This window comes from Umbelopsis ramanniana (genome assembly GCF_025399195.1).
Source record: "Umbelopsis ramanniana AG unplaced genomic scaffold K450scaffold_34, whole genome shotgun sequence".
NCBI classification, from domain to species: domain Eukaryota; kingdom Fungi; phylum Mucoromycota; class Umbelopsidomycetes; order Umbelopsidales; family Umbelopsidaceae; genus Umbelopsis; species Umbelopsis ramanniana.
In genome coordinates, this window is record NW_026252120.1 from 67,708 (window position 1) to 78,965 (window position 11,258).

Genomic DNA, 11,258 nt, shown 5'->3' on the forward strand with positions numbered 1-11,258 from the left:
ACCCCGTGCCTGTGATTTAGAGATCGAAATCGCATTACTCTTGGTCACTTCAGCAGATGACTTCTCAATACAAGCGTGCGGCACCCGGTATGTCCTCTAAGCTTGACCACTTTTGCCTAGTCAGTGGTAGTGAACTCGTCAATAACATGTGTTTCTAACTCATTAGCGGAAGACGACAGCTTCGATGACGGGTTTACCTTCAAGAAATGTAAGTCAACTAAGCTCATTCCATGCATTACCTGTGGCAACCAGGGAATTAACAGCACTTTAGCAAGAAATTCGGATATCAAGAATGATCTTAATAATAAGTCTCCCTATGCACTTTCGCCTCAACCTATGCACCTTGTTAACCACGTAAGACCTAATCAACTGTATCATCATTGCGCATTTAAAACTCTTCTTTAATACAATTATCCGATTATTAAAACAGGAAAGAGAACAGGAAAACGATACCCCTTCCAAACGATCATTGTGGAAGCAAGAATCCCCTTTACAAAGACGTACGCATGAGAACAGTCACCTGAAAGAGATTTTCAATACCACTCCGTTGGCTATTCAATTTGACGATGAGGATATTCACATCAAGAAAAGCAGCTGGAATCCAGGGAGACGATCTAGTTTTATGTCTCGCTCCAAACAGGAATCATCTGTCTCTCGCACGTCTGTTGGTAAGGCATTTGTAAACACTTTTGTTCAACACCACGTTCGGCAGTATACTAATTACTACTGCCAGCATTCCCACATCCACACTTGGAAGCTAAGAACTTTTACAAGCATATTATGCCGGATTTACCTGATCCTGTGCGAATGAGGCAACTGTTAGCTTGGTGTGGCCACACGATAATGTCGCAAAAGGCGTCAAAAGCGGATAACAAGATGTCAGTTGCGGAGTCTGCAGGTACGTATCGAAAGAATCGATTACATCCACCATATTATAGTATCAACGATGCTGATGTATTGAGCAGCATACTCGATACAAAAGGCAATACTTAAGCAGCTGCAGGACGGCAAAATCAATACCTCCTGGTACACACGCGCAGTAAGTGTCATCCATCATGAAGCAGTCATCCGCGGTCATACTAAGAACATTTTTCAGCCCACGAATAATCCTTTGGGATATAAGCGAAAAACCAACCCGAGAAATCAGCGTAATTTCAAGTTGGTTGAAAAGTATGAGCGCACAACTGCGATGTAAGTGATGCTTGGCGAGAATAGCGGATCTGAAGGATAGATGATTCGGAGTGTTGTTGAGTAACATATGGGGCCCCCCATTTTAGCATGGAGAGAGAGGACAAAGCTTGGAAAAGTATGGCGGTGAAGCTCAACAATTTTCACGCCGGTGTTTTAGATTCATGCCCACCATTACCCAAACCTCTGGAAAAAGATGAGCACGCAGATAATGATTTAAAGACTCGATTTCAGCAATATTATCTTGATGGCATCTCACAAGAGCAACTACAATTCCTCAACAAATATTGCACCCCGTCATCCACTGATGATGTTGATGCAAAGTTAGTACGCACGGTCAACTCGTTGCAGGCCAAGGTATGAATTATTAATTGCATTGAGCATCGATGGGGTTGCAAGTGACTAACATGCGCACTAACGCTTTTGAAGGTTGACCTACTACAAGAGAGCCTAACCGCTAAACTTCACGACCAGCGCAGAGCTGAAGGGTTTGGTAAACAAGTTTTGGAAAAGGTGACCTCGTTACTTGACAGGCGAGAGGGCATTCAAAGAGATATCTCAGATCCATCCACCATACCAGATCCTATTGAAGTGTTGCGAGTACTGGCCAATGAGGACGACGTATGATGGAATTATCATATGAAAGTTTTGTACTTTAAGAAATTTGTATATAGTGCGTAAATTAACCTTTGATTATAATACACTCATGAATTTGATTTGCAATGTCTTGGAGCCATAGTATAGTTCATTGGGTGTAGCAACATTGGTAGTGCTTTAATTTTATTTTGCAAGAGATCACACTCAAATGTGGGGTAGAATTTCCGCTGACCAACTGGATTTCTTACGTTTTTGCCACATGTGGACACACCAGACACTAGCTTCAGCGTGTGAATAGGCTCGGTTCTACCATTGAACCGCTGGTCATTTAAAAAGCTCTAATTTTCCTTGAAATCCTTTTCTCTCATTCATCCATTTCTCTACAATCATGCCTAAATCATATGTCGTTGGTGTCGGTATGACACAGTTCCTAAAGCCCCGTGGTTTGGTCGATTACCCCGGTATGCATCCCCACATTCCACCTGCGCTGACATTCTATGATCCCCACAACTCATAACTTTTTTCATAGAAATGGGTTTGGAAGCCGCCACAAAGGCATTGTTAGATGCTGGCATCTCTTATGATCAAGTTGAATATGCTTTCACTGGTTACGTCTACGGTGACAGCACCGCTGGTCAACGTGTATTATATCAATTGGGCATGACCCAAATCCCTGTTATTAATGTGAATAACAACTGCTCAACTGGATCAACTGCTTTGTATCAGGCCCGTCTCCTTGTTGAGAGTGGTGTCGTCGACTGCGCTATGGCCCTCGGCTTTGAGCGCATGGAGCGCGGTTCTTTAGGCTCAAAGTTCACCGATCGCACCAACCCTCTTGGTAATTTCTCCGCTCATTCTTACATGGCTGTCAATCCCGTGATAATCCCCCAATTTTTCTAAAACAATTGTTTTTAGACCACGTTATGGGTGTCATGGCAGAAAACCGCGGTTTTGAACCTACTGCCCCTGGCGCTGCTCAGATCTTTGGTAACGCTGGTATTGAATATATGGAAAAGTACGGTGCCACCGCCACTCACCTTGCCAAGATCGCTGAGAAGAACCACAGACACAGGTATGATAAACAATGGCAGTCATAATTCATCCTTTGTTCGCCGTATCTAACGGTTTTCTAGCGCTCTCAACCCATACTCTCAATTCCGAGATGTCTATACCTTGGAACAAGTTCTTAATGCTCCCAAGGTGTTTGGACCTTTGACCAAGTTGCAATGCTGCCCTACTTCCGATGGTGCTGGCTGTGCTATCGTTGCTTCAGAAAAGTTCGTCAAGAAGCATGGTCTTATGGATCAAGCCATTGAAATTGTTGCTCAAGAAATGGCCACTGACTCTCCAAAGATGCTTAGCACTAGTGCCATCGAGTGGGCCGGTGCTGATATGACCAGACGTGCTGCGCAACAGCTTTTCAAGAAGGCTGGTGTTACTCCCAACGATGTTCAAGTTGTTGAACTTCATGACTGTTTCTCTGCCAATGAAGTGAGTACAAGAACAGAATGAACAGCTTTTATGTTCATGTTCTCTAACCTTTTCTTTCCCACAGCTCGTCACTTATGATGCTCTTGGTTTGACCCCTCCTGGAAAGGCACATTCCATTATCGATTCCGGAGACAATACCTATGGTGGCAAGTTTGTCATCAATCCCTCTGGAGGTTTGATTTCCAAGGGACATCCTCTCGGTGCTACTGGTTTGGCTCAATGCTCCGGTAAGAGAACGTTTGCGTAGCATTAAATATTCATTACGTATCAATTGCTGACGATATCTATTTTCAGAACTTGTCTGGCAACTCCGTAACTGGGCTGGTGAGCGTCAAGTCCCTAACGTCAAGTACGCATTGCAACACAACGTTGGTCTTGGTGGTGCTGTCGTTATCACCTTGTATAAGAAGGCCAACAATGCGAAATCCGAACCTCGTGTTGGTTACAACCCTGTAAGTATAAGTAAAACAATGAGCTGATCGAAACAAAGTTACAGTACTTACCATTCTACTATCCAGGCTGTTGAAGCTCGTAATGTCACCGATGAGGAAGTCCAAAAGGCATCTGCCAAGGTCAACCAGCGATCTGAGATTCTCTCTGCCAGACTTTAGGAAGGCCAGAAGTGTTCATTGTTTACCTATTGACTGGAGTATTTAAATAAACGCATATCTGTCTACCTTTTGTAAATTTCAACTTGGTCATGCGTGATAGCGCACCGTATGTCAGACGACTTTATCAAACACTTCCTTTGCCTCAATAAGTCTGCAAATAATAAAAACAGTAAAATCTCTCCACACGCCTTCTCATTATCCACAGCTGTTTGTCTCACTGCTTGTCAATCTCATCTTTCAGACACCAAAGCCAATTGTCCGCATACAAATTAATTTGGACTCCGAACATCACGTCCACAGACTGTGTAAAAAATGAAGTTGGCAAGGCATAGGATCGCCGGGCTCATGGCGTATTCAAATCCGCTGCTCAAGGCTCTTTTATATGAAGAAACCCCGGAAGCAGCCGAACTACTAGGACATGGGGATGCTTTCATTGTTATTGTCCCTCCACTAGAGACCAAGGATGAGCTCATGGTTGATAGCGACTTTCTTGGTATGTGGTGTATGAAAGATTGTGACGAACAGCTTGCCCCAACAACCTAATGGAACTTTTTGAAAATACCAGCATCCCATATAATCCATGTCCCAATGGATGCATCTTCAATGAGCCTACTACGCTCACACCATACGTCTTTACCTATCCCTACGGCTTCAACGTCCATGTTATCACGTATCACCTCACCAAGGCTTGAACGTATCGGGTCGCTAAATTTTGGTAATAGTTCAATGGCCGAAGGTCGTGATCCTAGACGAAGAGTTCTATCTTACGATGATGCCAATCGCAACCGATCTACGCTCAGTATTTCCAGCCTTGAGAAACAAGGCATCACTTATACCACCCTTAATCAGAAGACCATCACCATCAGCGATACCACTTTAAAAGCACAGAAAGGCTTTCAGTATGTGAAGCGGACAATAAAGTGGAACCGCTTGTATTTCACAAAGAACGGGAAGCATCTACTGCTATTGTATATAGAAAAGGCGTTAATGATACCAAACTCTGAGGTAAGCAAAGTATGGCTATATACCAATAGACATACAGTGTCTAACGTTTTGTGAATGGATGGTAGATGAATCGTTTATATACTAGAAAACCGACTACCAACCCTCAAAACTTTCGGGACATCTTAGAAGCTTTCCCAGCAATCAGCTCTCCAATTTCGGTACAGCTTGAACAATCTATCCAGGCATTTTGCGATCGAGCTATTGAATCCCAAGATTTATCCAGCCTTCATGATGATATGAAGGCCTTACTACAGAAGGAATATCAGGTAGGAAAGGTGTGACGGGTGAATAATTGACAGAGCACGCAGGTGATCTCATTTATGTCTATCCTGCTAGCTTTTGGAAAACGTGGATTGGCTTGTCATCCAGCATGTCATGAAGACGTGTCGTCTTACAAATGAAGCATTGGATCAGATATATGAGAGGTAACTACTATTTCTTCCGAAATTATGCAATTGCTCCACTTATCATCTAACTTTCCCCTGGGTCATGATAGCTACATTATGGAAAGGACATATGATATTGTGTTCTTTAAAATCACCAATTTCCAACAATCTTTAGATTCATCTTTGGGCAATGCATTACATCGGATGTCCAACCTAGACCTCACACAAGTTGGACTGCCGAATATCAGTGGCATGGCAAAACGACTCTCTAGCGGCCTGGAAGTGTTTCGAGAGATCGGTACCTTTCGTACTCCCAAAGAGAAGCTGGATTGTCTATTAGCAACCATATCCAAATTAACAAGTTCATCTGTATCCAAAGACAACGAGTCGATAGCAAGTGCCAAAAGTCACGGTAATATGATGAGTATATTGACAATTACGATGAATTAAATTGGCTAACATATTGTGATGTTCGTAGAGGACCCACCATTTTTGAACTCAGATGTCCTTATACCACTTCTCATCATCACCATCATCCAAAGCCGAGTTTCTAATTTGGTAGCTAACCTAACATACATGAAGGAATATGCTTTCGAACATAATGTCACCACTGGAGAATACGGCTATGCACTCAGCACGTTGGAAGGCGTGATACAATATCTTGTGGAATCAGAGCATAATTTGAGCGAAATCTCTTTGCGCAATGAACAATTCTGGGCACATTTACGGGACGGTGACTTGTGCTACGTTAAAGATATCTTTGATGACGAAAATGGAGAGAAACTGGCTCACAGCACGCAAAGTCTTCAACCGACCAGGCAAGAATTAGATACTGAAGACGCACCTCCTGATAACTTCCCTTTCTGGACATCAGAGTTGGAGCACTCAGCTGGCACGGAGATCGCCGACATGCTTGACGAGAAGGAGACGATATCTCGTCCAACTCGACCGAGAACAGGCAGCATTCGATCCATATCGTCAGGGCCGAGATCATTGTCAGTACTTCATACTCGGGATCCACAAGGCAATAACGCTCTCCTACTTGCATGCTTTTCTGATAATGCAAAATTGGTAGAATACTTACTCGAACGACAAGGAGGTTGTGGACCTCGTGATCTCAACAATGAGCTCAGAACACCGCTTATGGTGGCTGCCATGCATGGCAAAATCGACGTTGTGAAAGTGCTTCTACGAGACAAATATATACAAGAGACCATGGAGCGAGAAGATGTGGAGGGCAACACAGCACTACTGTTAGCTTGCGCATATGCTGACAATGAGCACTACGTCAGTGTGGTAGAAGAGTTGATTAACACTGGAGGCGCCCGTTTGCGTGTGTCGAACCATCAAGGGAATAGCCCATTGCATGTGGCAGCTATGGGATCTAACGAGGGACACAAGCAAGTATTGCGATTACTATCCAAGATGATGTCCAAGGATTTGTTAGACGGACAAAATGCCGAAGGGTCTACTGTCTTTCATCTTTGCGATAGCCCTGACCTTTGTCTGGCGCTCATCCAAGAGCGTGGGGCCAATGCTGAGATTGCCGATAAATTTGGACGAAGTCCATTCATGGCGTGGTCCTCAAAATGCAATAGAGATATGGTCAAGTTTTTTCTCGATCATAATATTGGACGCCTGGACCAGGCTGATGTGCATGGGCAATCTGCTCTTCATCTGGCGTGCAACAGCGATGTGCTTACTGCATTACCACTTTCTAATGATGAGAATACGAAGCAAGTTCTAGATGTTTTGCATATGCTTTTGGCACAAATCTCTGTTGAGCAACTGAATTGCCGAGATAGAGACGGCAATACGGCTTTACATATTGCCGCCATGCGATCTGGAGGTTGCCCGCTGGTTGAAATTCTCCTGGAAAACAACGCAAGTCTAGACATTTATAACAAACTTGGCCAGCGTCCAGTCTATGTCGCAAAGGATTCAGAAACAATTAACCTTCTTGATGGTAAGTGAGCTAGCATCTTTTGGGAATGAAACTGGGGTCAGCAAACTTACATTTGGTGCTAAATCCTAATTTCACTCATACTTGTTTTGCCACGTTGGTTTTTGACTCGTGATGCAGATATAACATTGTTCCGTAAGCCAGTCGGTAAAGATTTTGACCGACAGTGTACAATCACAAGGGCAGAAGTGCAGGAAGCCAAGATCATGTATATCATCAAATGTGGAACGGTAAATATTTTCGGCGCTGTGGCTGGACTTGAGGAGAATGTGTAAATATTGACAGCTTGATGGTATCCAATTACAGCAGGGCGATCGGCAATCTATTGTAACTGTTCGAAGGTCACTTGAAGACTTTCGATTTATCCGGCAACAAATTTCATTTGAACTGCCTGAAACTTTCATGCCAACATTATCCGATATATTGAATCCAGAAGCCTTCGACTTGAAACCACCTCCACTCAAATTCCTTGAAACAGCTACGCAAACGCTGAATCGCTTTTTGAAAAATTTATTTGAAAACAACACCTTGAAGATACATGAATTGATTTGGGAATTTGTTATGGTCCCAGATCTGCAGGTACGTAGAGATAGAGAGAAAGGAAATGGGTTCCATTATGGTGCCTCGTTCCATGAAACTGAAGCTAATCCTTTTTTCGCCATTTGCACCAAAGCGAGATATCATACGACGACGATCTTCAGCAAAGCGAGACCTACTCTTAGATTCCATTGCAGATGAATATTCTTCTAATTTGGAAAATTTGGAGAGCGAGAATCACTTTTTTGTGTTTACGAAGAACACCATGCAACCTCTCAGAGATGCCTTCTATCGCGTCTCGTGGTGTATGAAGAGATTGCAAAGCTGTGCCGAAGGCAAGTGATTTTTGTAATGTTGCGATCGGATGTTTCGATGGGAGAGAAGAATGGACGATAATAACATTGTACCTGAAATAGATGTGGATGCTGAATTGGCTCATGTTGGTCAGGAAATTGCTCGAAAGCAGGCTTTTCAGTTGTCAAGCAAATGGCCATGTGTAGCATTTTTAACAGGATCTTCTAGCCCTGACAGCCAATATGAAGTGAGTTCTTGCCTATACCTCCCCACATCTTAACCCTTCATTCTAACACTGGGTCTGTAGACCGATACGATGAAAGCCTCTGAATTTCTTCAAGTCATTCAAGGCGCAGCTGCGCTAGCCGAAGGTGTCCTGGTACGGTCTTTTTAGACTTTATTCGAGTGCATATTGGAATGAAATAATTGCAAAATTACTCACTTTTCACTGATATGCGTCTAGTTGGGAGTACAGCGACCACTTAACTTAATAGAAACCATACAAGAATCTATAGACGAAATGGAAAAGCAAAAGGCGTCTCTCCAACGTGCAGTATCATGGAACGATGTCTTTTCTACTTCAGATCAACGAAAGAAAATAACGGATACGAAAGATCAGATGTTGGAGGTAAGAACTCTCATGACCGAATTTTTGGACACGTTTACCGTTATGGGTTGTGTCGTTTGTATTTGCCCACTGATCAGCGGCTGATCGTTTTATTACTTCAGTTACAATTCAAAATCACCAAGCTCGCTTGTCAAGTCAATTACAGCCATCAAAGAGTATCAGATGAGATGGCGCAACTGCAAGCTCGACACGATAAGCAACTGGAAACAGCCATCAGAAACTATGTTAGGCACAAGATTGCCTCTGAGCGTCGCAAACTCGAGAAAATGCAATTATTATATGAAGGCGTCAATAGAAGCAGCGATCAGCTTGCTTGAATATTTTTTTTCTTCACCTCGGTAGGCTCAATGACTTATGGCCTAGTGCACACCTTGATATGGCAAAATGGATGGCACTGGTAAACGCTCAGGCGCATCGGAGCATGGTCGGACGTCAGCACACGGCAATGATCTACATGGCGGTTCCCACCTCAACACCTCCTTGTTGGGCTGTACGGTCTTTCCATTTTGATGTGTAAACCTGTTTACGGGGGGCTGCAAGGTCACTTCTAATCCGCGAGTTTGGCTCCTCCTTCAAAAGCCATGGTTCCATCGTAGTTGGCCAGCAAAACAAGAGCTGTTACTGCTAGAAAATACGTTTTATATCCTCCTGCTGTTTCCAGTCTAATTACCTCTCTTTCTTCTCTTGCTTTTGTTTTCCTTCTTCTCTTTTGAGCACCATTCCCCTCAGAGTCTCATTCAACTGACTCATCTCGACATCTCGTCCACCTTTCCTCCCTTGTACAAATATTGTTACATACATAAACACTACTGCTTCCAACCTCCATCAAAATGGGCTGCTGCCAATCCACTGAAGATATCGAAGGGCGACAGCGTAACGATGAGATCGACAACCAGTTAAAGAAAGATCGAATCAATATGAAGAGCGAAATCAAAATGCTCTTACTTGGTGAGGACTTGTATCTCAGGCATCTGTAGACTGTTCGTTGGTAGGCTAATCACGCATTCTCCCCCCCCCCCTTTTTATTTGGTTCTTTTGAACCATAGGCGCTGGTGAATCTGGAAAATCGACTATACTTAAGCAAATGAAATTGATACATGATGGCGGATATACATCGGAAGAACGCGAATCATTCAAAGAAGTTATATTCAGCAATACCATTCAATCAATGAGAGTCACTCTAGAAGCCATGGAGATGATGGGCTTACAATTCCAGCGATCAGAAAACTATAACTACAAACTAGCCGTTATGGACGCGCCATCACAGATCGATGGATCTCGTCTTGAACCACACCTTGCCGATGCTGTCTATTCATTATGGGCTGACCCTGCTACCAAACAGTGTGTTGCGCGAGCTAACGAATTCCAATTGAACGATTCAGCTAGATAGTCAGTATTTCCGTTTATGTCTTATTTTACCTTGGGTTCGAATCGAGCGTAGCTAACCTGCCTTTCTTTAGCTACTTTGACTCAATAGAGAGAATTGGACAACATAACTACTTACCCACCGACCAAGATGTATTACGCTCTCGTGTCAAGACGACAGGTATCACCGAAACCACCTTCGTTATCAGCAATTTGACTTATCGGATGTTTGATGTTGGCGGTCAACGAAGTGAGCGCAAAAAGTGGATCCACTGCTTTGAAAATGTGACGGCTATCATCTTCTTGATCGCCATATCTGAATATGACCAAGTCTTGATTGAGGATGAAACAGTGGTAAGTACCACACCATGCTGATATACCATGCCACTTGCTGTTTTTTCCCGAGGGTTCGCTGTCTAAATTGAGCTTTTCACAGAATCGTATGCAGGAGGCTTTGACCCTCTTTGATTCAATCTGCAATTCGCGCTGGTTCGTAAAGACGTCTATCATCCTCTTCTTGAACAAAATAGATCTCTTCAAAGAAAAGTTACCCAATAGTCCATTGGAACGATACTTTCCCGAGTTCCGAGTAAGTTGAAGCGTGCAAACCAGAAGGGTGGATTAGCTTTAAAAAGGAGATGATCGGTCAGGTTTGATCACATTACGAATTTTTTCTTATTTTATTTTGCTTTTTTCCCTCGGATTACTTTAGGGACCAAGCACGTACGAAGCAGCGTCGGAATACATCTTGAAGCGATTTGTATCGCTTAATCAATCCAGCACTAAGCAAGTGTATACCCACTTTACATGTGCAACCGACACTCAGCAAATCAAGTTCGTTATGGCGGCTGTCAACGATATCATTGTTCATAACAATTTGCGCGATGTTGGACTTTTATAAACGATGCTCAATTACCCTCCAAAATACTTATCTCCTCTCTCTCTCTTTTTTCTTTCTACCAAATTTTGTTAAAATAAAGCCATTGTAATTTTGTTTAAAAGAAAAAAATACCTTTGCCAGAATGGACTTGCATATCAAGTTTCTGTTATGGTTAGTGGCGCTTGTCGATCCTACTTGTGGTCGCAAGAGCTGAACATGTGTTTTATCAACGTCAGTATATCAAGTCTCTTCGGTTGTATTATGATGGATATACGCTATCTCAAGCCTATATGTTTTGATTGGGGATCATAAT

General features: G+C 43.1%; 4 protein-coding genes across 4 annotated transcripts; all 4 read left to right on the top strand.

The window, feature by feature from the left end:
* Positions 1 to 47: 47 nt before the first annotated feature.
* K450DRAFT_244799 (uncharacterized protein) lies at positions 48 to 1,911 on the top strand. The gene is made up of 8 exons (XM_051589648.1): positions 48 to 87; positions 167 to 208; positions 272 to 354; positions 431 to 668; positions 734 to 898; positions 966 to 1,039; positions 1,097 to 1,191; positions 1,278 to 1,911. Exons 1-8 carry the CDS (start codon positions 57 to 59, stop codon positions 1,549 to 1,551), a joined length of 1,002 nt encoding a protein of 333 aa, XP_051443851.1. The 5' UTR covers positions 48 to 56; the 3' UTR covers positions 1,552 to 1,911.
* A 143-nt stretch (positions 1,912 to 2,054) lies between these two features.
* Positions 2,055 to 4,041, top strand: K450DRAFT_281331 (uncharacterized protein). The gene is made up of 7 exons (XM_051593391.1): positions 2,055 to 2,246; positions 2,315 to 2,623; positions 2,701 to 2,857; positions 2,919 to 3,276; positions 3,341 to 3,503; positions 3,571 to 3,728; positions 3,795 to 4,041. The coding sequence occupies exons 1-7, from the start codon at positions 2,174 to 2,176 to the stop codon at positions 3,885 to 3,887; spliced, it is 1,311 nt and encodes a 436-aa protein (XP_051443852.1). The 5' UTR covers positions 2,055 to 2,173; the 3' UTR covers positions 3,888 to 4,041.
* A 182-nt stretch (positions 4,042 to 4,223) lies between these two features.
* K450DRAFT_244806 (uncharacterized protein) lies at positions 4,224 to 9,157 on the top strand. The gene is made up of 12 exons (XM_051589649.1): positions 4,224 to 4,380; positions 4,453 to 4,892; positions 4,958 to 5,158; positions 5,229 to 5,317; positions 5,389 to 5,690; positions 5,757 to 7,244; positions 7,362 to 7,471; positions 7,548 to 7,820; positions 7,915 to 8,113; positions 8,195 to 8,319; positions 8,380 to 8,451; positions 8,536 to 9,157. Exons 1-12 carry the CDS (start codon positions 4,233 to 4,235, stop codon positions 8,782 to 8,784), a joined length of 3,696 nt encoding a protein of 1,231 aa, XP_051443853.1. The 5' UTR covers positions 4,224 to 4,232; the 3' UTR covers positions 8,785 to 9,157.
* A 117-nt stretch (positions 9,158 to 9,274) lies between these two features.
* Positions 9,275 to 11,078, top strand: K450DRAFT_244812 (uncharacterized protein). Its single transcript, XM_051589650.1, has 5 exons — positions 9,275 to 9,648; positions 9,747 to 10,089; positions 10,161 to 10,419; positions 10,502 to 10,654; positions 10,778 to 11,078. Exons 1-5 carry the CDS (start codon positions 9,531 to 9,533, stop codon positions 10,964 to 10,966), a joined length of 1,062 nt encoding a protein of 353 aa, XP_051443854.1. The 5' UTR covers positions 9,275 to 9,530; the 3' UTR covers positions 10,967 to 11,078.
* Positions 11,079 to 11,258: the final 180 nt, after the last annotated feature.

Bases quoted from the DNA above. Each gene is read 5' to 3' on its own strand.
- K450DRAFT_244799 (XM_051589648.1), top strand. From the start codon at position 57: ATGACTTCTCAATACAAGCGTGCGGCACCCG. The intron at 209-271 runs GTAAGTCAACTA...ACAGCACTTTAG, and splicing joins CGGGTTTACCTTCAAGAAAT to CAAGAAATTCGGATATCAAG. The intron at 899-965 runs GTACGTATCGAA...TGTATTGAGCAG, and splicing joins GTCAGTTGCGGAGTCTGCAG to CATACTCGATACAAAAGGCA.
- K450DRAFT_244806 (XM_051589649.1), top strand. From the start codon at position 4,233: ATGGCGTATTCAAATCCGCTGCTCAAGGCTCTTTTATATGAAGAAACC. The intron at 5,318-5,388 runs GTAACTACTATT...GGGTCATGATAG, and splicing joins TTGGATCAGATATATGAGAG to CTACATTATGGAAAGGACAT. The intron at 7,245-7,361 runs GTAAGTGAGCTA...CTCGTGATGCAG, and splicing joins AACAATTAACCTTCTTGATG to ATATAACATTGTTCCGTAAG.
- K450DRAFT_281331 (XM_051593391.1), top strand. From the start codon at position 2,174: ATGCCTAAATCATATGTCGTTGGTGTCGGTATGACACAGTTCCTAAAG. The intron at 2,624-2,700 runs GTAATTTCTCCG...AATTGTTTTTAG, and splicing joins CGATCGCACCAACCCTCTTG to ACCACGTTATGGGTGTCATG. The intron at 2,858-2,918 runs GTATGATAAACA...ACGGTTTTCTAG, and splicing joins GAGAAGAACCACAGACACAG to CGCTCTCAACCCATACTCTC.
- K450DRAFT_244812 (XM_051589650.1), top strand. From the start codon at position 9,531: ATGGGCTGCTGCCAATCCACTGAAGATATCGAAGGGCGACAGCGTAAC. The intron at 9,649-9,746 runs GTGAGGACTTGT...TTTGAACCATAG, and splicing joins AATCAAAATGCTCTTACTTG to GCGCTGGTGAATCTGGAAAA. The intron at 10,090-10,160 runs GTCAGTATTTCC...GCCTTTCTTTAG, and splicing joins TTGAACGATTCAGCTAGATA to CTACTTTGACTCAATAGAGA.